General features: G+C 47.0%; 1 protein-coding gene across 1 annotated transcript; it reads right to left on the reverse strand.

Annotated features, from left to right (window-relative positions):
- Positions 1 to 10256: 10256 nt before the first annotated feature.
- On the reverse strand, positions 10257 to 12574 carry LOC136540466 (cytochrome b561 and DOMON domain-containing protein At4g12980-like). The gene is made up of 2 exons (XM_066532473.1): positions 11764 to 12574; positions 10257 to 11075 (listed from the first exon to the last, which is right to left on the reverse strand). Exons 1-2 carry the CDS (start codon positions 12367 to 12369, stop codon positions 10518 to 10520), a joined length of 1164 nt encoding a protein of 387 aa, XP_066388570.1. The 5' UTR covers positions 12370 to 12574; the 3' UTR covers positions 10257 to 10517.
- Positions 12575 to 27047: the final 14473 nt, after the last annotated feature.

Below are 27047 nucleotides of genomic sequence, written 5' to 3' on the forward strand. Positions count from 1 at the left end.
GTCGGTTGAGGACCCCCCGGTCCGAAATACTGACAGTTGTGTTATCCTCAGATTACATCACTCTGTCCAATAAATTACACTGAAGAAATCATTATAAATATAGTAATAAGACGGTGTAAATATAGTTATAAGATAGTGTAAGTGATGGGCAAAAATTCAGTTGTTGGGAGGAGCTAAAACAACTAAATATTACTGTAACACCCCGGTGTTACGATCCTTTTTAGCGCCGCGATTTAGGCCTCAGTAAAGTTTTTGAAACGAGCTTCTCGGATTGTTGATTTAAAACGTATTCGACGCGATACGCGAATCCAGTGAGATTTTGTTTCGTGGACTTAGATCAACGCCAAGTTAAATTACGTAGTGTGTAAAGATAGTTGGGACTGTCCGATAATGATTCTAGCAAGTAAATGACGAACGGTTCATTCTATTAGATTAAGCATGAAAAGCAATATTTATAAATAAAATAAAACTCCATTAATAAACAGCACGATATACATATATATATAGCTTTTGAATCACATTTAAATATGCGGTTTGCTGGAAATTTTCACGTTGCAAATAAACCGTATATATATATATGTATATATACATATATATATATATATATATGTATATATACACACGCTGCTACCGACGGAAGCACATGCCGATTTTAATGGCTTCAGTGAGCGATGTGGCAACGTCATCAATGAGAAATTGGGATCCGGCTCTGAGCATCAACTTTGCGTTGTGAATTGTCGTCTTTCCCCCATCCCTACTAACTTGAGCAGCATTATTCGTACCGGGTAGTGCGCCTACCTGTGCACTCTCTCCTCTCTCTATCAACTCTCTCCTCTCTCTATCTGACCTCTCCCTGCACTGCACAGGAACTTATTGTACTGGTGTGACATGACGCTGCTCACTGTGGCACACAGCGCACAGGGACGCCCTGGTAGCCCTTGCCCTGCCCGCGTCCTTGCTGCCTGCTGCCTTGTCATGTCCTTTCACCTTCTATGCGCGCGCAGTCACGCAGCTGCCCACGCTACGCCCTGTAGCCGCTGCCCCCTTGTCCATCAAAATTATGATCTTGTCGAGATGTCGCCGTCTGCCCTGCGTGTCTCTGCTTCCCTTTTTTCTCCCTTCCAGAGCTCAGCTCCGAAGCATCGCGGCGCCCGCCGTTGCTTTTCTTTCCCCCTTTGCGAGCGTTGTTTCTCCTCACCGAGTCTCCGTGGCCGCGCTCCCGTCGCTCGACCACCGCAGCGCCTCGTGCACATCTGTACCGTGCTCGTGGCCGCCCTGGCTGTCCGGTCAGGCGACTCGCCCCCACCTCCGCGCGAGCTCCACGCCGCCGTACAGCAGCCCCTTCATCGGCGCCTCTCCCCTCTGCTTGCGTTGTGCGAGCGCGCCCCTTCACCTCGCTCTGAGCCGGAGCCACCGTGCCGCAGTCCTCGGATGCCGCCAGCCGCTCCAGCGCCGGTGCCCTCCTCTTCCTTCCGCTTCACCTCCGTGCTGCACCCTCCTCGCCGCGTCTGGAGTCCAGGAGCGCCATTGCTGGCCATCACGTGCGAGCGCACGCGACCACCATAGCTCCATACCGCAGTACTGCCCTCTCTGCTCCATTTCCGTCACGCCAATCCACCGTCACCAACCACTGCCACAGAGGCGCGCCCATGCCTCGCCGTCGCGGCGTCCTACGCGTCGGCACCCCGTTGTTTCCCCCGGGCGCCCACAGCCGCTCGCTTAGCCGACGCCGTCGCAGCCGGTAGACCGCCGCCACGGCTCACGCGGGCGGGCTACCGAGGGCTGGTTTGGCTCTTGCCGCAGCCCGCCTAAGGCCGTGCAGGTCCTGGTGCGGCTCGCCGGCGGGTGGTCCACTGCCAACATGCTGTTCCCCGGCCACGTCGTGCCGTTGCCGCCGCCGATTGGGCCGGCGATTTGGTTCCCTGCGCCGTGCTCTGTTTTGGAGGAAGGAGAGAAGGTGAGGAACGGGAATATAAGTTTTCTTTGGATCCAAACGCGAAACGCTAGACTCTGATGAATAGGGTTTACTGGACTGCGGAGTGGTTTCATAGAACTGCGGGGTCATTTCTGCAAAAATGCGTGCTGCTTGGCCGGCCGCTTCTGGTTTGCTGGGCCGCGCCGCTCTGCTGGGCCGTGCGCCCTATCCCCACGCCTGGGCCATGGTCTGCTCGCTGGGCCGCTGCCGCGCGCCCGTTGGCCGATCGCGTGCCGCACTGCTGGGCCCGGCCGCTTCTGGATTGCTGGGTCGGCCGGAAGCCTGCGCGTTTGGGCCGCGCGCGTCCTGCCCCATTTGGGCCGGTCCTGTGCTCGCCTGGGCTGATCTGGCCGTTGGGCCGAGTGGGTGATTGCTGGCCTCTTTATTTTTCTTAAGCAATTTCTAAATTCGCGTATAAGGCAAGTTTGTAAAATCAATACAAAATGATATAGGAGTCCAAAAATTATGAAACCAGTGTTGTTAGGCTCCTAAAATCATGATCTACCTGCTAGTATAATTTGTTCATATAGTTGAATAATATTCTTGGAAGCTATATAATTAATTTAAGATACTTAATGTTGTAAAATATAAACTTATAGGAAGTGTTGTGATAAATTGGTAATAGTATTGGGTCTGAAATCTTTACAGTAGGTTCATAGCAATATTAGCTGCTCAATGTAATTTTTGTAGCTCCCAAAATAATTAGTTGCTAAATAGGTAATGATGTCCTACTGCGAGTAAACATTAACGATAGGATAAAATAAAGAAATCATTTGGGTTTGTATAGCTGAAATACTACTTGGGAAATAACGTCTTATCCGACAACGGGAATATGTAGCCAAGTGCGGTCGTCGTTAGAACTAGCTCGTTAACTTGAGAGGCGTAAATCGTATTTATACGAGTCACGATTGCAGTCAATTAATTATATCTTTGCATGGCATTACATTGCATATCATAATAGGGACGTCGGTGGATCACGGAGTCGTCGGGAGTTGCTGGAGGAATGGTGCTTTTAGAGATCATGTCGCCATGATGGAAAGCTAACTTCTGATTATATTTTTCCTAGGCAAGCCCCGATGCATAACCCCTACTTTCTGCAGTTTAAATTATATTTGTGCATTAAGTTTCAAGGAGTTGAATGACACCACTTGCATATATATCTTTATCCTATGAGTCTTACTAGTATGACAGGATCGGGTAGATTGCTATGCTACAGGATTCCGGTAGAAGTCGAGTGATTGATTGTCACTCGCGAGAGATAGGAAATATATTATTATTGGATTACTATCACTTGGAAAATATGAAAATTATGGAAAGAAAAATGGTGACCGGGCAGGGATATGGTTTGGGTATTGGTGGGTGTAAGAAGTTATGTCGCCCCAGAGGTGGGTCATAGCTTGGTTACACCGTTTTTCCCTGTCTGGTCGGTTAAGGACCGATCGTTGCATATGACTCTAGGCAGGTCACAGACTTATTATCCCGAGCACATACTTGTGTATGGGCGCTTGGAAGACTTGTTGCTCTCTTGTCGCGGATCCGGCTCTTTCCGGACCGACTGTTAGGGTTTTATTTTGGTGGAGGAGGTCCTTGCACCGCACTGAGTCCGGGACTCAAGGGCGGGGGCTTGGAGTCCTAGTTTGGACGGGGACCTAGACACCCAGGACAGGAGAGTGATGGGTCGGTCCTGCTTGTGCCTGGGGTACAAGCGGGGCGTGTGTTTTTGAGGTACCCAGCTGGGGGCATTGATTCGCGAATTGCCGGGCTATCCGGTACGGCTTGTCTACGGTTTAGCATCGTAGTAAGAACTGAAAGATAAAAGATGGAAGATGGACATAGAAAATCTGATTGCTTATCATTTGCTTGAAAGTAGCACAGGTGCTTACCTAGAATGGTTAGTTAATAAACCAATGCGGCTATTAATAAAAATCGAATATAAGGACGCAAGCTTAATAATGTTTTCTGCAAATGCAACCCACAAACCAGATAGCCTTGCATATCCTTGGAGTCTTTTCTTTTCTCCTATCGGGTAAGTCTTGCTGAGTACAATTGAGTACTCAGGGTTTTATTCCCCCTATTGCAGGTAACAGGTGGACGCTAGAGCTGACCTTTGTGTGTGGATTTCTCCTGGTGGGCTCAGCGAGGATTTTCTTTACGCTGCGATCGTAGTTGCTATTTATAACTCTCGCCAAATGCTTTTATAAATAGAAGTTTAATAATCTGTTGTCGTAGTTTATATATTGATACTTCATCATGCTATTAATAGAGGTTTATTTTCGCTGTAACTCTGTTCACATGTTTCTATTCCGCTGTTCAATTAAATTGTTTATAACTCTGATAATATGATTTCATTCCGCTGTTATATTAATAAATATTATACTCTGCTGTTGTATTAAAAGTGATGTAAGAAATGGTTATGAATGATGTAAGCTTTATTCTCTCATTTGTGATCCTGATGGTAAAAATGTGGATTTTCGGGTTCTCCCCTGGGGTGTGTCCGACGTAACCGAGTAATTTCGTGTTCTCCCTCGAGTGCTTAGTGTCTAATGGAAGACGAGCACTCCTGTGAGGCATTACATTAGGCGGTTCTGCCACAATTACCTAGACAGATCCTTATTTATAACGTGAGTGAAGGACTCGTTGAACATGCATTTTTTGTATAATTCTAGAGCTTGGATAATCATTTCTATAGTACATCTGTTTTCCTATTGGTTCTGTTGTGACTTACTGGGTACTTCGTTATCATTTGTCGTCTACCTTGTCGTTTGTTGTCTTGTACCTAAAAAATTTCTTTGGTATACAAATATCTTTCTTTTTGTAGTCTGTACGTAGGCAAGTTTGTTATAAGCTTTAAATTGTGCCATTGTTCATTATTTGTATACATCCCTTTGATCTAATGATTAAACCCTTTTTTGTATTTGCTTATCATATTATTCACTTTTGTGTCTTAACCTGTTATTTTGTTCGCTTCAGTCATGGCAAAAATGGCACATGAGAGTTCTCAATTTGATGCTAAGGACTATGATTCTAAAATGCAGGAGTTTCTGTAAGTAATATAAATTGTTCTTTAAAAAAAAAACTTAGCCACCACTTGTTTTATCATGTTTGACTTGAGAGCTATGTGATATATAGCTTCCCTCTATATAAGGCTGGACGAAAAACTCGAAGCTCATTAGCTTGCTCAGCTCGTGGCTGCCTCGATTCGGCTCGGCTCGGCTTGTTATCATAACGAGCCGAGCCAAGATTTTAGCTCGTTAGCTATAACGAGCCAACTCGAGCTAGCTCACGAGCTAAACGAGCTAAGCTTCCAGGAAAAAAATATCAAAACTTATATTAGTTTTTTATTACTTCATGTCTTGCACTTTACAATTGACTGTTAACTGGTCTAGACCCTATAAATTGACTGGTAACTGGTCTAGATGCATTTTGTTTTATATTATTATTATTCTTAAACTTTAGATAAATGCTATTATATTTTGTGTATTTTTTATACCTGGCTCGCGAGCTTAACGAGCCGGCTCGAGCTTTTAACCAGACGAGCCGAGCTAGCTTTCTGGCTCGTTAGGATAACGAGCCGAGCCAAGCTAGCTCGTTATCTTAACGAGCCAGAATGAGCCAAGCCGAGCCAACTCGTTATCCAGCCTTACCTCTATATGTTCATGTGATACAGAAAAGATGCTGGGGAGTTCTTCACTTCATATGATGAATTTTGTGAGAGTTCATGTGAGCCAGAATGAGCCAAGCCAAAGAGGCCGTGTTCGGCTGGCTAGCCAGCTGCGGCTGGGCTGGCCAGCGCTCTCGCAATGGCACTGTTCATGCGAACAGTGTTTTCAGATAGAACAATATTTTTTTCTCACAACAATCAGCCAGAACAGTATTTTGATTTATTTTTCAGTCCTGCCGAACAGGCCCTTCGGAGATGAATTTATACTTATGGTAGGCTGGGAGTCTGTTTTGCTTTAGCATGTTCCGTTGTTCGCCATTCATATAGGTTTTTGAGAAGCCTTTTTGCAATTCAAGCAAAGAGGAATTGTTCCCTCCTGTAAGAGTTTTGATCTCATTAACCAAGCAAAATCTGGTACAGGAAACAACATGGACACAGGAGGGGAGGCCGCGGCGGCCGCGGAGCTTGGGAGGGGGAAAAAGAAAGAGACTTTTCCCTGTGTGCCCTTATAAAAGATCGTAATCCCCTGTGTGCCCCTGAAAAAATTCAGCGGTCTTCAGCGCCACTACTCCAACTTTTTCGTGTCATCCATGCCACTTCCGTCAGTTTGGGCTCTAACGCCGTTAAACTGCAGGTGTGAAAAGACGAAAATGCCCTTAAGTTCAAATATGTTATTAATTTTTTTGAGCATCTTAACGACTTCAAATGAAAAAACTCAAAACTAGAAAGTTGTAGATCTCGTCGAGATCTATAATTTTCATATAAATTTTTTTTTCATTTAATTTCGCAAAAAAAATATGATTTGATATGATTAATATATCTTAGAAAAATCATATTAATTTTTTTGCGAAATTAAATGAAAAAAAAAATTTATATGAAAATTATAGATCTCGACGAGATCTACAACTTTCTAGTTTTGAGTTTTTTCATTTGAAGTCGTTAAGATGCTCAAAAAAAATTAATAACATATTTGAACTTAAGGGCATTTTCGTCTTTTCACATCTGCAGTTTAACGGCGTTAGAGCCCAAACTGACGGAAGTGGCATAGATGACACGAAAAAGTTGGAGTAGTGGCGCTGAAGACCGCTGAATTTTTTCAGGGGCACACAGGGGATTACGATCTTTTATAAGGGCACACAGGGAAAAGTCTCAAAAAGAAAGCGGATCGAAGGCAAGGAGCACACCCGATGATCGTGCAGCCCAACAAGAGGATAGGCAACAACACGAATGGACACTTTGCTCCTGGAGACGGACCAACGAGTGTCTTGTCGCACAGCCCGTAGATTAGCCTAATGGGTTGTACCTTTGGGTCAGCCCGTGTCTAACCCTATCGATATGAATAGAGATTATGGTAAAAAAAACGTCCTTCAACAGTTTTTTTTAATTAGATCTTTGAATATTGTCATCCTCTATTTTAGTTCTTTTTGCTAGAGAGTGAAGCTTGCTTTCTAGAGTGTGCATAAGATATAGAGATCGATTTTATTCAAATAATTATCTAATCGAGGATTTAGAGAGTGAACTAAAGACTCTTGTAGATGCTCTGATAGTTACCTAAAACATAGCCATCGTTTATCTCTTGTTGTTCCGCTGTGTAGCAGCAGCAAGCCCCCTCCTGTGTCCTGTTGGTGGTTTTGTTCACTGCTCCGGTGGTGGCAGTCGAGGAGGTAGCATGCCATGGACGCCACGCGAGCTCGGGCTCCCCCTTCACAAGCGGTGACCATGGCTTGATGTGCTGATCCTCGTCCGGGTGGCCGTGGCTTGCTGTGCTGATCCTCGTTCTGGTGACTCGAGAGTCGGAGTGGCATTGCCGCCGCCGGCGAGCATGGCTGTGGGGTGTGACTGCAGTGGCGATCAAGGAGGAGGATGCATGCGCACGAGGCACTACATCTCAACGGGTACGGCAGGGGTCCTGGGCAGCTCATCCGTGCTGCTTGCAAGGTGTGTTCACCGCGGGGTCATCGTCCTCGCCACCCGAATGTCGCACACGGCACATCCTTGTCGCGACCTTCGACACGCACTCGTGACTCGTGCCTCCATGTGCAACGGCGGCGGTGCAAAGGCTGGATGGTCAACCTTGTGGGCCGTGGCCCATGCTGTCAAACACAATTTGACACAAAAAAAATAGTTTTTTTTGGGTCAGCCCGTGTCTAACCGTATCGATAGAAATAGAGAGTCCTTCAACGGTTTTTTTAATTAGGTCTTTGAATATTGTCATCATCTATTCTGGTTTTTTCTACTAGAAGCTTCTTTCTAGAGTATGCACAAAGATACTTTGCTCGGCTGGCTGGAAAACGGCTGATGCTGATGTTGATGCTGATTTGTTGTGAGAGAAAAACACTGTTATTTCGCTGAAACGGTATGATTGATAAGTTCAAACGAACAGGGCCATAGAGCTCGATTTTATCAAATAACTGTCTAATCAAGAATTTAGAGAGTGAACTTGAAAGACTCTCGAAGATGCTTTGATGGGTTACCTAATTTCACCGAAAAATAGTGGGTCGGACTTATAGAGTCTCTGCAGCAAAAGACAGTGGACCATGTACATGTCCAGAACTAACGGTTACCCCGTGGTGCCGCTCCATGGCGCTCGGCCGACAGGCCCACGTTAGGCTTTAGGTCTTAGGCCCGTCTAAGCGCTGCGCGGGTTGTGCGCACACTTTGGCCCAATTTGGGTAACACAACTGGGCCTGGTCCAGTCCGTGCTCCGTCCCCTGGAGGCCCAGTCTCGCACTCAGGTATTGTGGCCTTGTGGGACAGGCTGGACTGGACTTGGGTAGCACAACTGGATTGCCCGTCGAACGTCGTCACACCATCATGCTTGCGTGCCTTCTTGACCTTGGACGGTTGGACCAAATGCATGGGCAGATTGATCCTTCGTTGGCGTGTCAGCAGCCATTGCATCTCGTCCACTGCAACTGTCCCAAGACCATAAGGAAATAAGGAATGGTCAGTAGTCATGGAACAAAATCATACAGTATATCTCTCCGCGCACGTAAGAGAGCCGGCGCCCGCCTGTTTTCACACACCCCACCACATGGACCCCGCGCTGCTTCCCGCCCCTACCATCGCGCTCGCTCTATTTCACCCGATGACTGTCGCGCCCGCACACAGGAAACCCACGTGGGTCCCAATCACCTGCCCTTCCTGCGGATGCACGTCGCGGAGGCATCATCGGCCTCAAGCCCCTACACGGTGACCCATAGCAGCGCCCCAGCAGCAACGGCATGCGTCTGCAGCAGGTGGGTCCCATTGCAACATGTGCAACATCCCGATCTACTTTTACAACATCTAGATGAAAAAACTTGCAACATACATCTGAAACAGCTGAAACACTTACAACATATATCTAAAATACCTGAAAACACTTGAAGGCCATTGCAAAAACATATGCAATATCTATGTCTACTTTTGCAATATCCAAACACTTGCAACATACGTATGAAACACTTGAAACGTACACTTGCAACATGCATGTTATGCAATATCTAGATATAATTTTGCAACATCTAGATGAAACACTTGAAACATACGTTTGAAACACCTGAAGCATATGCTTGCAACATGCGTACATAGCCATTGCAATATACTCAATATCCAGATGAAACACTTCAACACATACATCTGAAACACGACATCACCGGCGGCCACGGCCTACCTTGTGGGGGAACTACGTTAGCCAGCAAGCGGCGCTCGAGTGCAGTGGAGAGCGAAGATGGTGCCAGGCAAGCGGCTCGGCACGGTGGAAAGAGGAAGGATGGCGCTAGGTAGGCGCCCGTGCGCGCCGCAGCGGTCGTCGTGGACCACGCCAGAATTCGCGGCGCAGGCTTGACGGCGAGTGGTGGCACCCCCGGCGACCAGCCCCTGCGGTGGAGGCTACAACAACGGTCAGGCAGGTGCGGCTTCCCGCGGCAAGGCGCTCCCCGCTGCTGGAGAAGGTCGCGACGAGTTGCCCCGCGCTGGAGAAGGCGAGTGGCGGGCGATGCGGTGGAATCTACCGTGGCGGTCAATGGCGTGGTGCGGCGGTGAGAATGGCGCGACGGGCGAGCGACGATGATTGGGGAATCGGCGTCCAACAATTATTTTTTAATACGCGTGGGCTCGTTGGGCTGGTCCGTTGCACAGGCCTGGAAACCGTCGTCTGGACGGCCGGGCGTCCTACGGGGAGCATTTCCGTTTTCTTGCTCCGGATTTTCTGGTTGATATATATCTCTGAATGAAATCCTAGTTATGATTTTGATATGCATGTACAGAGACACATAATTTGATAAAAGCTCATCTTCAAATTAAATTCGTCAAGTGATCTTAGGAAAAATTTGTCTAATTGCATCAGTTACATCGTTACGCATTGTTTTCTCGGCTCTGTGTATGCTACGATGCCGTCAAATCCAAAGGACAAACAAGGCATGGCATAATTTTTCGTTGCGTGATGGTATCCGTCTAGAAAACTGCCCCCAGCTGTTGCTGTTGTTTTCACATATTCAACGGCTGCAAGCTGACTGGAGAAGTTGGCGGAAAGCGACTGTTTGGTGTCATTTTTGCCGAGGGGACAGAAATGCATCCACAAGACTCAACAATAATATGTCGATTTAAGGAAGCCGTCATCTGATCGAAACCATACACTAATCAAAGTAATCGTACATCAATAATAAGAAGGAAAAAATGTGTACAAAAGCCATTATAGAACCCCCAAATAAAATAAAATAAAATAGAAGAAAAAGGAGCTACTCTTCTAGAAGTACAGACTACAGAGTAATAACAGGAAAGAAACACATCAGCAACAGTCTCTCTGAACCAGGACCCTGCTCTGAACATCGATGTCACAATCTCGCTCGCATCAAAACTAAGCACACCCACACACGCCCGGCGATCAGCTGGTACTCCCTACGCACCCTGCTGCCAGCCGTGGCCGTTGCCGTTGGCCGCCTTGTCGGCGGCGTTCCGCCTGCGCTTCCGGATGGCGATGGGCCAGGTGATGGCCTCGAGGCAGAGCGCGATGCCGCCGAGCGTGGCCAGGATGACAATGTAGGCGGTCTTGTATCCGCTGGCCGGCTGGAGGATGTCGAGCCCCTTGAAGATGTTGATGGCGCTGAGGACGATGACGGAGTAGCCGACGGAGTGGTGGTAGATGTTCCAGTAGAGCCTGTACTTGTTCTTCTTGTCGGGCCTGAGCAGCAGCGCGAACACCTGCAGGGTGGCCAGGCTGAAGATGGCGATGCCGAGGTTGCGGTGGGGCTGGTAGGTGATGCCCGCGGACTCGCTGCCCAGCTTCAGCCCCAGGCCCCAGCCGGCCACGCCGAGGATGTAGCCGGAGCACTGGCACGCGATGTGGAGGTAGAACCACGCCGGGTCCGCGGACTCGAACACGCGCAGGTAGCGGGCGATGATAGCGCCGATAGGGATCAGGACGCCCCAGGCAATCGCGTTCAGCAGTCCGTGGATCTGTTTGTTGTAGCAGACGCGTCAAGGTTAGAAAGATGTTGCCAAAACTTAAATAAATTCTCTGTGTTGCACTTGCATGCATCAGAAAAAAAAGCAGGAAATTTAGTACTCTACTTTTTTTTTTGAAAGATTACTTAACTACTTTTGAGGTGGCTACTAGTAGTATTCGTTCAACAACTCTCGGCGGCAATCTGAAACTGATACAAATATATATAGTACTAGCAATTTAAGCATTCCTTTGTTAAAGCTGAAATGCAGTGCAGCTCCCCCAGAAAGATGTTGCTTCTGGGACTGGGAGTCTGAACATCTTTTTTCAGGGTAATATATATGACATGGTCTATCCGGTTGGTGAAGCAAGCAAACCGAGTTTTAATAAACCCTTTGGCAGATTTTTTATTTTTTATATATATGTCACGTCACGTCTAAATTAAAATGACCAGTCAAAGTAACTCGACCTCATAATTCCACTCATCTCCAAGTCTCCAACCCAGCTAGCTGATGACTCTTAATGCACACAACGTCGCCGTCCTCTACTTGATCACTACACCAATCCAAATTAAACTTACCTACCGTCTGAACAATTGGGAAGGGAAGGCAATCTTTGAAGCCTAAGAAAATGACAATTGAAAACGAAAACAAGCTAAAGCAGGAGGGGATGGGAAGAAGGAGCCAAGGAGGAGGAACTCACGTTACGGCGGTGAAGCTTGGAGTTGGACGCGGCGGTGCTTGACCCCGAGAGGAAGTCCAGCCTCTGGATGCTGGCCAAGTTGGCTGGCGCCGTCGGGTGAGCGGCGATGGCACCGTTGCTGGTGGGGCCGGCCTGCCACACCGTGAACTGCTGCGTGGAGTTCCCGGGAAGCTGCACGGTGGCGTAGATGGTGTAGGCGCCGTTGGAGTACTCGGCGGCGGGGCCGACGGACACGTTGAACTTGAGGGTGTTGTTGGTTAGGCTGGGGTTGCTGGAGTTCTCCAGGTAGGTCATGAGGATGGACACCGCGCCGCTGCCGTCCTGCGAGGCGACGAAGACGCTGCTGCCGCCCATGCTGCCGCCGCTGGGGTTGATGCCCCAGCCGACCCAGCCGCTGGAGTCCGATGGCGCGCGGAACGCCACGTCCGCGGTGCCGTTCTCCGGGTGGTACGTCCAGTGCAGGCTGGCGCTGAGCGTGGGAAGGCTGTTGCACTTCCCGAAGGTCCGCCCGCCGCTGAACGTCGCGGACAGGCAGTCCTGCGCCGTGGCGGCGGACGAGAGCAGCAGCACGGCGGCTCCGAGGAGGAGGAGGAGCCGGCGCCCCATGGATAGTGTTTTTTTCTGTGGGAGCTGGACGGAGCACCTGGCCGGCCGGCGCGTCGCCTCGATATCGAATTTTGATGAGCTCAGCTGTGGTGGTGACTGGTGCCTCGATAGATGAAGGCAGGCTAGCTTGGTCGGAGCTGCAGCTGGTGAGGGAGGGGAAGTGCAGCTGCGCTATATGTAATGGCAGCACGGGGAGAGGAGGAGGTCGTCGCGCGCGCGGTTGTTGTGGGCCGGAGAGCCGGTGGCCGCTAGCGTGTGCGTGGAAGGTTCGAGGTTGACGTGGTTAGAGGTTGTTGGAGTCTCATCTGAGGTTGACGTGTTGAACGTTCAAGGGATCGGAGCAGATAATACGGCTCAGATTGTAAACTGTACTCAACTGGACATACATGCTGTAAACATGGCATGGTAGCAGGCATATACTATAGGTTCTTGTTTATAAGAAAAAAATACCAACAGATGACATCAGCTACCATTTCAGCAAAAGATTGCTTACATGAGGTAGAATTATCGAGAGACAGATCGATGTGGTGAAGGTTGCAGGCTTGCCAGGGTGTGTGACTCCACATAGGTCCAAATGAAAGAGACCAAGTAAATTACCACAAACCTCTGTAATTGTTTTAATCACACCATGGTGAGTTGGAACAATTGTTGTGCGCATAGTCCTGTACCTGCCCCGTAGTGCAGGAGCATGCCCTTTTCCACGTTTTAGTGGGAGTCGTGGACTCGTGGCCCGGTCTTCCTGCCGAGAGTTGTTGAGGCTGGCCAACAAGGCCACAAGGCAGCAATAGGAAATTCGGACAAGAGGAAGAGGATTAGGTGAACGGCGCGTTGCAGAGTGCACGATTCTCCACGGTAGTATTTCGTTTGTATTTATGAATTATTGTTCAAACATTGACTAATTAGGCTCAAAAGATTCGTCTCGCAAAGTTAAAGCAAACTGTGCAATTAGTTTTTGATTTCGTCTACATTTAGTACTCCATGCATATACCGCAAGTTTGATGTGACGGGAAATCTTCTTTTTGCATAGTGCACTTTTGGAGAACTAAACAAGTGCGAAAGCTGGAGCAAGTTCAGACTGTAGACCGTGTCCCGCTCGGTCAACTCAGCTCTTGTGCTTGTGTAGCTTCCTTTCGTTCTCACCCCGCTATCCTTGTCGTGCGCTTCCGGCAATCGCATTATTATTATCTGGAGATTGAGCATGTGTGTTCTTTTGCCACGATTGTTTGACGGGCAGCAGCCGAGTATGTTTGGGAGTTGGGACTTGGGACAGCTAAGTTCCATTGTTAATTTAAAAAGCTACCACTGTATTGATTATACAAAATCTGAAGCTCCCATGAATATCTCGGGCTTTTGCACAAGCTCAATTTGATTCTCAAGACACCCTCAACAACATAGTGAAAGCATCCTCAATGGCTGGTGAAATCGCTAGCTGACTCATACGCGGTCTGATGTGCACGACAGAAAAAGATGAGAGTGAAGACTCGGTAGCGACAAACAAATTGGTAGATAATTTCTCTTGCTTAAAGATTGTGTGATAGCAGAGATGCAACCAGTGCTATGCATGCTGGGAGTGGGAGGAAAGAGGAAGCAAGCTAGCTCTCTCTCTCTCTCTCTCTCTCTCTCTCTCTCTCTCTCTTGCTTCCAATGCAGTTGGTGACACTGTCAGGACCATTGAAGACACCCTAAGCAACTATCTATAAGGAAAGTTCACATCATCTATACACATGCTAATAGCATCCTCCTCCAATACCAAGCCTCCTCCAATGCCAACAGGCGAGCTTTGGCACGTCCCTCTAACACTGCCCCGATGTTCTCACTTGATTTAACACCACTGACCATGCCCTTGCAGGCCCATCTCCTTCGATAAATCCTCTCTTTTCCTTCTAGGTCTAGTGCCAAAGCTCCCCCATTGCAGGCTTGCAACAGGGTCCATGGCCCTAGTGCATAGCGTGTCGTTTCCTTCATCTCCGCATCGCCACCCAAGCTGCGACCCTCCTCCACACGTTGGCGGCTGTGGAGCCATGCCCCTCGCCCTTGTGCTCATGATTGCACCAGGCCACCCTCCGTGCCGGCGGACAAGCATTGTCTGTATCCTCTGTGGCGATTGAGGCATCCGAGCACATGGTACGCCCACTCGCGTTAAAAGTAGTGCTAGTGGCGCTCATTAAAAACTAGCAACATTCTTTTCTCTCTCCTCCATCTAAGGGCATCTAGAGTGTTTATGGGTGACCCAAACCTTAAAGTGGGTTACATTAGTGGTATGTGTTAAGTTCTTATTCACACGACCAACCTTCCTAACTAGAAAAAAGAAAAAAAATATATCCCCATTCTTCTCTTTAACTTATTTATGGCTTCTCCACCTGCCTCCTGCCATTGTCCACCCTGCAGGCCTCATCCCTACTGCAGGGTTGTGCCTACCACATTCAAAAGTGTAGGGCCATCGCCTTGGCCACTGACTCGGGTGTCCTGCAACCGTGGCTACCGTCCTCATAGCACCATTCACATGTGCAAGGCCATGACCCCGTCATCGTCCCCATAGCGCCATCCACCCACAAATCTTGTGCTCGCAGCAGCACCATCACCGTAATCTCAACTATCATCCGCCCATGCAAGTCCGAGGGCCTAGCCGCCATCCTCATCGGTTCTGCTATGCTCCGCTCTCCACCGATCCGACTCTGTTTTGCTCCCTGCTGCTTGGCTAGTGGTTGACGGCGTCACAATCAAGCATCTGCCTAGAAGTGATGCGCAAGGCAGCTAGCATTGGCCTTCCTAGAGCTCTCACCGAGGGGCCATTGGTCACAAGAATAGAATGATGGCTTGCAGCTAGGAATACGGGCTCCTTTTACCACAAATCCTCAACTTTTTATCATAAAGAGTAGGCCTCAAGCTTGAGGTCTACTCCTAAACATTTTGGCCTTAAGAGTTAAGACCTCCTTAGGACTTAATGTGTTGTGAGATGTTGCCCCCGCGTCATCCGAATAGGGTGACTCGGGCCGCTCCCTCAAGTCTCCTAGCCACCGTCGCCACCAGCTTCTCCTAGCCTTTGCTGCCAGATGCTTTGCAGGCAGCGAAGAAGGCGGTGGCGGGGCCATCTCGCCCCTTCCCCCACTCCCAGGATCCTCATTCATCTCCTTCCTATCTCTTTCGTCGGCAACTTCGGCATGGGTGGTGGTTGGATCCAAGCGGCCAGTGGCCGAATTCGCGTGGGGACAGCTAGATCCATGTGGGGGACGCCCGAATCTCCACTCTACCATGCTGGATTCCTACGAGTTCGACGGTGAGTGACAACAGGTGTGGTGCTTGATATGGTTTGCCTCTTGGTGATGGTGTAGCTGTTGCGAATCCAGTTCTAGGCATGTCGTCAGTGGAGCTCCGTCTTGCTGGATTGGGGTGCCAGTATTGTCGGGCTTGTGGATCATTACATGCATTGGCATTGTAGCCGACCCCCTCGCCTCTCCGCACCCCATCTCCTTGGTGTGGTTAGGGCCGTCTATCTGTGGCTACACGTGCGATATAGGACGCCCACGGTGCACGTGGTGGCATTTGTGTCGACGGGGACGCCAGAGGCGTCCTCTTCTTGCCACTTCTCCTACCATACACTAGAATTGTGGGTGAATATATTCCCACAGTGGGCTAGGTTGTCGACTTTTTTGGCGTCGGTTCCTTCCTAAAAGCATCGCTAGGCTTTTCCAGGTCCATTACTGCACTCTTGTCGTCTAGCCATGACGATGCTCCAAGCTATGTTGTTGCATTGGTGGTGCTCGACAACGCGTCGAGTTTGTTAGCTGTGCCTAGTGTTGGTTTACTGAGAAAGTTGTTTCGTTAGTTGGTTCTTTTGGGTTAAGGTGTCCTGAGTTGTTTTAGTTGTTAGCTTGATGTAAGTGTAGTTGTGTTTGCTAGTTGGGTCGTTTCGACTAAGTTGGCTCTGGATTGGTTTTACACTAAAAGAACTATGCTTGCCTTTTTATTTTCTCCATCTAATAAAAATTACCGCAAAGCTATTGTCGACCCTTTGGAAAAAAGAAAGCCACGAGACCTCCTCTGTTTCTCACACTACCAAGTTCCCTAGGAAAAAAACTAACCTGTAGGCTGTAGCCTCACGCATGATGCCATGATCTAATAAGCCCTCGGAAATCTTAACATTCTCCAAGTTGCAATCTTTCCAACAAGTGTACGTAATTGGATTGGCTGCCGTAGCGATGCTTTTTGCTGCGTGCATGAAAGCACGCGGCATACCGGCGGCAAAAGGGCGTGGACGGGTTCGTCCCCCGAATCTACGCAGAGCGCACGGTTGACAGTTGTTGGAGGGATGGCAGGGGCGCAGCAGGGCTTCTCCATCAATCTCCCTCGTCGTCTATCTCAGGCGCGTGCCATACGGAGGCCGGGCACGCGTTCTTATGATCATCAAGACCAGGCCCCCAGGCTTTGCATGCCACTTATAGTTATTATTAAAACACTACTGGATGACTTGTTCATCACATTGACTAGTCTTACTCTTCCAACGTCGCGCTTCTGGTTCATGGATTCGCCTTCATGCGATCTACCTATAGATCTTCCTTGTTTGATCTTCCGCGTGTGTATTTTCTTTGTTGGCTTCCCGATCCATGGTCAACTTTGACTACTACAGCATGTACTGTTTGTATTACCAGACTGTATATACGTACTGGTAGAGTAGGTACTTAATAAAGAATTAAGAGGGGAAATAATAGAGAGACGACAGTATGTGCAGTTGCACCGGCCGTATGTAGCTTAGTACTTCAGACTCTTCGACGAAGTACAGTGACCTGGTCGTACATGTTGACGGCCCTATGCAATTCAGTTCTCTGGGGATTATTTTACGTCTCGTCTTAGTGGCTGCATGGACCTCCCGTCCTCCCCGTATATTGCCGAGTTTGACTGTATTGAACAGGCTGAAAACGTTCAGAGATGTCGTGAGAAGCCAAAGAGTTAATCACTGTGACAACAAAACCTGTAGACCTTTGAGGGGTGAAAGTCGCTTTCATGCGATCAACTTTGCAGTTTGGCAGGCTTGCACAAACGGTACTGAACTCAGACACAGTAACTGCTGACAGGGAATGAATTTGTTCTTCAGCTGATGCATATTATAACAAGGCAAAAAATAAAAACACCATAGCTTGCTAAAATTGCATGGCTTCGGGTGTTCTCAGTCACCAGTTGGATTGGATATATTGGAGGTCATCTTCGGCATAATTGATCAGCTTCTTTCCACTGTGCATTTGTCTCAGATCAATCCTTTTGTATAATATGTTATGGTTCAATCCAATCAGGGCGCCGAGGAACAAGTATCAAGATCATTAGAGTTAAGTCATTATCCACACACGTGCGTACGCAAGATGACCCACCTTTCGCTTTGTGTGACATATCTTTCTCTGATGCCTTTTCGGCGATATTTTTGCCACCGGTTCATGCAATGATGAAACCATTGAGCAAATGTCTGCGTCGTTTCGCTTTAGCTTGCGAGAACGATTTCACGAGACAATCCATTTACATGCACCTCAAGAAACGACCTTATCGGTGCTCTTGTAAATTTCATATATCAAGTTTTAATTTACAAAATAGTACACATCATTCACATCAACGCATTCACACTCATTACTCCTATAAACACATCCCTACTTCTAAATGAACAACATCGTTTCTCCCTAAAATAATAAGTACAGAGAAGTGATCTGGTAGACCTCTCTCTAAAAGTTGCATGAATCCCAAAGCAGCATTTTAATTAGTTATTACTAAATTATTTAGTTATTCAGCTAGCCCTATGTCCACCACTATTACTATCAATAGTGATTAAAGTCTACCGAATTGGTGGTCATATTTTTTATTTTATAAAATTTCTAAAAATTATTTTTTTGTCAGAGGTGCTAGCGCCCGGACGTCCGCGTAGACTGCCTCCGTCCGCTAATTTTTCCCGCCCCGTCACAACGCTCGCGTGTCTGTAGAACTCACCTCGCACTCGCAGCCCGCCCTATCCGCCTCGATTTGAGGTCGTTCGCCCCACCCCGCACTCGCACCCTGCCCCCATCGTGCCCCGTCCGCAGGGCACCGGTGCGCCGCGTGCCCCGTATGCTGGCCTCCAACTCGCCGCGCCCCATTCCCTGGTGCCCGCGTCATGCCACCATCACTCCCCACGCCCCCTGACTCTCTGAACAACATGAAAGATGTGCAACATAAAACATTTGAATGCAACATACGTATGCAACAAATGAAACATCTGGAACATACACTTGCAACATATGTGTGAAACATATGCAACATCTAGATAAAACATTTGCAACTTGCAACATGAAAGCACTTACTGCAACATAAAACTATAACAACTGAAACATTTGAAACATATTGTTGCAACATATGAGTGAAACATATGCAATATTCAGATTAGAACACTTGCAATATACGTCTAGAACAGATGAAACATTTTAAAGAAACATTTGAAACACTTGCAACATGCTCTAAAACACTTGCAACATGTGCAACATTTCTCGATCTACTATTGCAACATCCATATGAAACAATTGCAACATACCTCCAAAATATCTAAAACACTTGAAACATAGGCTTGTAATACGCGCTTTCATCGTAACATCTAATTGCTGAGGTCGCTCATCGCAGCGGCCATGGTGTCGATAGCGGCCACGACCCTCTGGTGGGGAACGACGGCGTCGACAGCACCTCGGCACGCGCAGGGGACGTGGCACGGTGCGCAACAACGGGAACGCAGCGCGCAACGAGCTAGAGCAAGCGTGGCGGGGGATGGAGCGCGACACGGCGATGGAGGGGGCGCAGCGCAGGATGGGGGAGACACGTGGCGTGAGATAGAGTGGGCGGTGGGAAAGACGGCCGTAGAGAGCGCACGACGCAAAGCAGCACGCGATGGGCGAGAGCGATCGGGAGATATTTTTGAGAGAAGAGATGAGAGATGTAAAGAGTAAGCAGGCCTGTTGCCGGTAGGGCAGGCTCAGAAAAGCGGCGTTCGGACGGACGTACATGTAACACCCTCGGTGTTACGCCCTAAACAAACTACTAAATCATGTCCTGAGCATCATGTTTATGTGATAATGCATGTGATAGAGTGTGTAGATAAATTTCTTATAACCTAAAATGAATAATAAAAATGTTAAATAAAAATTGATTCAATAGCTTATGTTATGTCAACTAGGGTTGAAAACTAATTTTTATTGAGCAAAAATATTATAGAACATGTGCGTGACACCTAAATAAAGTTTGAAGTACAAACTTTATAGATGACAATGCAACTCTTGCTGTAGAAAAAAAACATTACTAGCTAGTATTTCTAATAGCTTAGAAATGGAACTTGAAATTGAATCCAGCTCAAGACTTAAAAAAATCCTCAAGTTTAAAGACAGTTTGACAGCACCATGTTTGGAAATTAATCCTGTGAAATTAAGTTAAGAGATGGTGTCATGTTTTAGCTCTGGTTGGTAGCCTAATAGGCCCTCTTTAGCATAGTAAAGGCGGTTTAGTTTCAACTTCAATAGTTTAGTTTTTATCGACGCTTTAAAATTCATGCACGACACAGCCTCGGGCTGCCTGGTGCTGTGCGCGCAGCCACCCAGCGCAGCGCACGTGGTCGTGTCCTGCGCACCACGTCGTCGTGCTGGGTCGGCCGAGCCTGCCTTCGCTTGGCCGAGGCCGGCCACAGCGAGCCACTGGCCTCTGCGCCCCTGCCACCCTGCCTCGCGCTGCCACTACTGCTGCCGCCATGGCCACGCTGTGCTGCTATCACATTGTCGTTGCATCCGCACCCCCCTGCGGCTGTACACTGCTGTCTGCCCCAGCCGAGGGCACTACTGCTGCTGGCGCGCACTTGGCTTATCCGCTGCATTGGCACATGGTTGTGCCGCTGTCGTATCGCCATTAAAGGCGCGTGTTTTGTCCGTAGCGCCTGCGTGTGTGACGTCCTGATCGCTCCGCCCGCGTCTCGCCAAGACGAGGACGAGCCGAGCTCTGACTTACCCCCCCCCCTTTCTCTGTTACTTCGACCGACTGGCCCCACTCACCTCAATTCGGCATAGATAGGTCACCTCGGCTCGATTCGTCGTGTCTCGGGCTTTTTTATTAAGCCACCGGACCCCCCCCCCCCGACCCCACCCCGCCTTGAATCGAGTTCGACCAAGCTCCAATTTAGAGTTTTCCCCACCGCCGTGTCAATAAGGCCAAGTTTAGCCATTGCCGAGGGCAACCCTCCATCTGACCACCCCGAGCAAATCCAAATGCACCATTAGCTTTGCATCAACCCCATCTTCGCCATGCAGTCCTTAGCCATACCTCTACCGCTACTCCGGCACTGCTGACGCGGCCGTGTCTGTCGTGGTGCGCCGCCACACCGCTCGGTCGCGCGTGGCCAACCCTGCTCGGGTTGTCCCTGGCCGAACCATCACCTCGGCCAGGTCCGCGGTGAGTCCCTGATGCTCACCAGAACACCGTCGTCGTCGTCGTAGGTTGCCCACCGAGGTGGAGGAGCCGCTCTAGTTCATCTCTGGTCTCCTAATCGCTACCCATCATTGCGCATGGGCCCGCATGTGAGCATCAGCCCTATAGACACGTCGTAGGGGTCCCAGATAACCGGCGTAACTGTCCGGTGCCGGCCAATGCAGCGCCGGCGAGCGCAGGGAGTCCGTGGGACCTCTCCGATGTGAAGACATGTTAATGCGAGGGCTTCCTTGCATAAGTGCCGTCAGTAAGAATAGTGCGCAAAGTGGTCGCGTTAATATCGAATAGCATGGGGGCGTTTTTGCAAAAGCGCCAGCGCGCGCGGGCTCCCCGTCGTGGGCCGTCTCGCGTGGGCCGCAAGGTCGATTTTCTTTTTCTTTTTCATAGAAATAGGTAATAGCTTTCTATTTTAATTTCAGAGCTAAATTTGTATAATTAATATAAATTTGTATAGCTGTCTAAAAATTATGAAACTAATTTTAATAGGTTCCTAAGATTATTGTCTACCTGTTAGTATAGTTAGTTCATATATATCTGTGTTGGTACTAAGGGCTATTAAATCATTTTAAAGTGCTTAATATTATTAGGATAATTATTGTGGAAAATTTCATGGTAAATTGGTGATAGCTTTGATCCTAAAAGTTTTATAGTACCTTTATTGTATTATTATGTGCTCACTGTAATTTTGTGGCCTTAGACTAGACTAAACATTAGGGTAGTTAAATGTTCTTTGTTTAAATAGGCATTAAATCTTTAATAGAAATAAATGCATACCATTGATTTGTAAAACTAGGTACTTGTTAGTTGAACACAACACTTTGCTTGACGAAGACGATAGTTAGCTTAGTATCTTACTCATTAGAGCTAGCTTAGTAGCTTAACATGTGTATTCTTATTTTAAGAGTTGTTGTTGCCTAAATACTAAGTTGTTACATCATTATCATCACATGCATATAGAGAACGAGTTGGTAGAGATTGTGACCACCGGCGAGCACGAGTTCGAGAAGATCATCGGAGAGTACGAGGAGGAGATTCTTGTGCATATAGAGACCTCTATTTTCCATCTCCACCGCGCGCGCGTGTGTATATATATATATATGTGTGTGTGCGCGCGCGCATTTACTTTGTAGAAATTTTATGGAAACTATATATATATATATATATATATATATATATACTATGAGTCCTACTAGTGCAGGTTGGAGTAGCTGCTATGCTTATGTTGTCGGTAGCGTGAGTAACCCGTCGTTACCCACAATAGATTATTATTATTACTCTCATAATAAAATAATGAAAAGAAAATGGAGACCGGACAGGGATATGACATGAGTTATTTATGGGTGTAACAAGTGTCCCGTGGCCACGGGGCTTAGCTTGGTTACACTATTTTCCCTGTTCGTGTCAATTGAGGACCGTCTGTTGCTGTGGATGGTAGTCAGGTCACAGACTTATTATCCTAAGCACATACTTGCTTATGGGAGTGAGAAGGCTCGTTGCGCTCTTGTCGTGGGTTCCAGCTCTTTTCGGACCGACTGATTGGAGGCGGGGAAAGGTGGAGGTCTAAGCACCACACTGAGACTAGGTCTCAAGTGTGAGGGCTTGGAGTCCAAGTTTGGACGGGGACCTGGACCCCTCGATAGGAGTAAAATAGGTTGATCTCGTTTGTGCCTGGGGTACGAGCAAGACGTGTGTTTCGGGGTACCCAGCTGGGATACATTGGTTCACGAATCGCCGTTTTCGTGAGACGGTATGACTTGACTATGATCTAGCACCGTAGTAAGAACTGGAATATGGAAGGTGGTAAAATAGTTCTGTTTGCTCAACCCTTGCTTCAAGGTAGAATTGGTACTTACCTAGAATGGTTAGCTAATAAAGTAATCATGACTGCTAATAAAACTTGACCTTAAGGACGCACTATTAATAATGCTTTTCACAAATAAAAAAAGAACACAGCAAACCATATTACCTATCATATCCTTGAGAGTCGAAAAACATTATTCCCACTAGTCGGGTAAATCTTGCGAGTACATTGTGTACTCAGGGTTTATTTTACCCTGTTGCAGGTGTAGTTTGAAGAGTTAGATCTTGTGTGGAGGATTCTTCTGGTGGGCACAGATGGATCCGTGTATCGTTTCCGCTAGATGTTATTGCGATTCCGTTGTTTAATTATTGCACTCTGAACTCTGGTATTGTAATAAATAATTTTCAAGACTCTATGTTGTATGAAATGGATTAAGTATTGTAAGCTCGTACTCATTATTGGATTCTAGACGTAAAATGTGGATTGTTTTGAGTTCTCACTTGGGGGTGTGCTCGACGAAACTGTTCGTTTTAGCTCACTTTTGAGGTGCTTAGCGTCTAGTGGAAGACGAATGCCTCCGAAAATGTGTTATTCCAGACGGTTCTGCCACAATACGTCCGCTCCTAAGCATTACCGTTTTTTCCTAGCACATCTTACAAAGATTAAAGCGGAGCCTCTACTAATAATAAGATGAATAACTAAAAGCAGAAATGGATGATGCAAACACTAGATTCCAATTCTAGATATCGTTGTGAAAACTCGATGAAGTAAACATCGAATGACATTTTCAAGAGTGGACTAAATCTTCAGTATAATTGTATAAGAGCAACTCTAGCAAGACACATACTTAAACCTCCATAGTTAAATATGGGTGCTCAGGACGAAAATCGTGCTCCAGCAGGCCCCTACTACGGGCCCAAATTTCAGTGGGCACCCAAATCCCCCCTCCGGCGCCCATTCCTGGGGGGCTTAGCTTGAGCCCCCATACAGTTGTTGCGTTGTTTTTTCCCGCGTTCGGAAGGAACCACGGTGCCCGCTCGCCCTCGCCCAGCGCCGGTGACCCAGCTGCGCCTCCTTCCACCTCCTTCCTCGGTCGTCCGCCTCCGCCGGCCCCCAACTGCCATGCGGGCGCGCTGCCCAAGCCGCGCCTCCCTCTGACCCCAGCCAACAAATTATAGGGAGAGCACCCAAATTCAAAATAGGTACCCTGATTTGGATGCCTAGACAGAAAACAAGCAAATATACGGTGGGTGGCAAACTGACAACGCCGGAAAACAGTACAACGATGAAATGCAGGTTTTCCAGCTCTGTCGTCTTACTGAAAATTCAGCGCACAATTTGTGAGGTAAAAAAATACAAGATGCCGAAATAGGGTTCAGATTCTCTGACTTACCTAAGGTAAGTCACCGGTGACTTATGCCATGCCCGATGCCCTCCATTCCGTATCCAACGGCGGATAGAAGAAGCAACTTTTTCACCCCCAAATAGCAAAGCCCAGCTGTGGTTCTTGCCCAAATACAGCCCAACTCAGGATGATATATATATATATATATATATATATATATATATATATATATATAAGAGAAATAACATAGAGTTTTACCAAGTATTTCCACCAAATGCCATTTGTTAGCGGCACATGTGTTGCAGTATGCAAATACATCTCGAGCGGTAGAACACATCGGGCAAGCAAGCGCGCATGGACGCGTGCGAAGATGGGCGGCGCGGCGTGGACGCTTGGCCGCGGCGGTGTCCGGTCCTGCCAAAAAAAAATCCGCAAGCCAGCTGCGACCAGTGGTGGATCTAGAATTTTATCAAAGGTTATTCCGGTCTAAAATTTTTATATACAATTCGATAAAATCGAATTATCAATTTGATAACTAATTTTTAAAATGTACTGTAGTTCGCTCATACCCTAAATAAAATTAAAGTCTTATTATATTCAAAGGTTAAGAAGAAAACTTGCCTAAATTATCTAAATTATAATATTACTAGTTTAAACGCCATACTAACAGTTCAAAATATGCATAGAAGTAGCAAGATAAGTACGACACAATGTAACAAAACTCTTATGATGCAATCATAATTCATAGATGATAGATGATATAATATCTTTTATTATAAAGAAATAAATGAAGAATACAGACACACAGAAGGGCAAAAATACTACTAACGGTGATATCACTTGCGATTAAACAAACAATTAAACAAAAAAAATACTAACCGTGATTTGTGGTCCTTTGGACTGCCTAGTGAATTCCTGGTGTCGTAAATCTCTGCAGCCTTGTTTGCTTCAGGCATGACCGCTTCGGCATTAGGAAATCATGCATGATTTTAAAGACGAGAAGGATTGCAAATGAAAAAATCGATACTATGGAAGAGAAAGAACAAGACGGCAAGTCAACATGCGGATTGCGACGTTGAACGCCGGACGGTGTGGTCGACCGACATGCGAACGGGACGCCGGGATGGTGCACGCGGCTGTATTGGGCCAGAATCACTGGTGATGGGCTTTGTTATTTGGTGGAAAGGTTGCGTTTTTCTATGAGCCGTTGGATGCGGAATGGATGGCATCGGGCATGGAGTAAGTCACGGGTGACTTGCCTTCAGCAAGTTAGAGAATCTGAACCCGCCGAAATATAGAGCCATGTATCATAAATTTCTAAACTACCTATCAAACTTCTCTTTCGGTTATCTGTGGCTGAAAAGTTCTACCATTCGTGCGTTCGTTTCTTTTCGATTCACGCGCTAACCGTAGGTGAGACACATAGGGCCCCGGCGTGCAAATAAGACTTCCATCATCGACTTACTTCATCTGTCATTAACTTGTGCACAAATATCTTAACTTGTTTACCTTGTCTAAGATGCTAGTTCTATTTGATTGGTACAACTACTTTTCAGGGCTTTGGAAAAGAATACAATATTTGCGACAAGGCTGTAACAATTATTTCTTCTATAAACAAACACAAGAAAGCGTGTCTCCGTTTGAACATACTCCCTCCGTTTCGAAATAAGTGTTTTTTTTTTACTTTGAGAGACATCTTATTTGACCATTCGTCCTATTCAAAATTTTTGTATAAATATTATCTATTTTGTTATCACTTATTTTATCATTAGAGGTACTTTAATAGTGATTTATTTATGTTATAATTTACATAAAAATTTTGAATACGACGAACGGTAAAACAAGATGGTAAAAAACATCATTTATTTTGGGATGGAGAGGGTACCAACGAACTAAACGGCAGCAGCGGCAGAGATGCAGAGACCAAACTGACCAAGTACTCGGACTAATTCTGAAAGCATCATTACTGACATCAGGTGGGCGCAACAAAAGATAATACTAGTGGGATTAGTTGATCTCCAGTTAAGAACTTATAAGATTTTAATATCTGACTATATATTGTCGAAAGTATTCTTTAGTGTAGAATTTCCATGTAGTACGAGTACAAACAGTACAATAATAGAACCTTTGACCAATCTGACCAAGCAACAACATACGGAGAAATGAACGAAGCTTGCAGGCAGGATCATGTGTATGTTAGCGAGCCTTATGACTCGTGCTACGAACTGCTCGTTGGGATTTCACTTTTGTACTAGGTGGTCAAAGAGACATGTGATGCAGTAGTTTGGATAAGAACACAGCATATTCAGAAATCAGAACAGGGACAGGGTATACATATTTTAGTTTCTTAGTGTATATAAGAGAAACGTGTAGTCATGTTTGTTGGTTAAAAGTATTGTTGCTTGCGTATGTCACTGCATGGTAGACTGGCACCCCTAGGTCTCCGAACAAGTAGTTCATTTCATTGTATATGGTTACTATTTCTCGTTGATGTTCTGACCAGCTCAGAGTTTCTTTTCAGTTCATACCTTGTACTAAGAGTTTTTTTATGAAGAGCAAAACGCTCTTTCTTCGCTTCTGCAGGTAGCCTAGCTCTAGCTAGGTTACCAATTGTGAATTTGCTCAACCGTAAACCATTTCACATCTACTGCCCGATTCGTACATGGAGTGCTGTGAGGTTTGCTTAGAGTAGAGCTGCTTGATTTTCTCTTCCTTTCGCTTCATCCTTATTCATTGGCAGTTGGTGCCAGTGAAGTACCGTTGCTATGGTTCATCTACCCATCCTTATTCTGCAATGTTCATGAATCATCAGGCTCTAGAAGGTAGAAACATGGGACAGCTAGGAGGAGTACGTTTTCCGCTGTCGTATGGTGCTTTTCATCTGGAAGGAAGACAGGTGACTATCATGAGGATTTTGTCTCGATAGATACATGCAAACCTACTAATACACATGACGACCTCTTCCTGGCCGCGCATTTGTTCAGAGCTTGCTGTCAGCATTTGACATTACTTGCCCCCAGATGATTATTCGTGGCATGTGTCATGATGGTAGACATACAA

The sequence above is a fragment of the Miscanthus floridulus genome, chromosome 2 (genome assembly GCF_019320115.1).
Source record: "Miscanthus floridulus cultivar M001 chromosome 2, ASM1932011v1, whole genome shotgun sequence".
NCBI lineage: Eukaryota > Viridiplantae > Streptophyta > Magnoliopsida > Poales > Poaceae > Miscanthus > Miscanthus floridulus.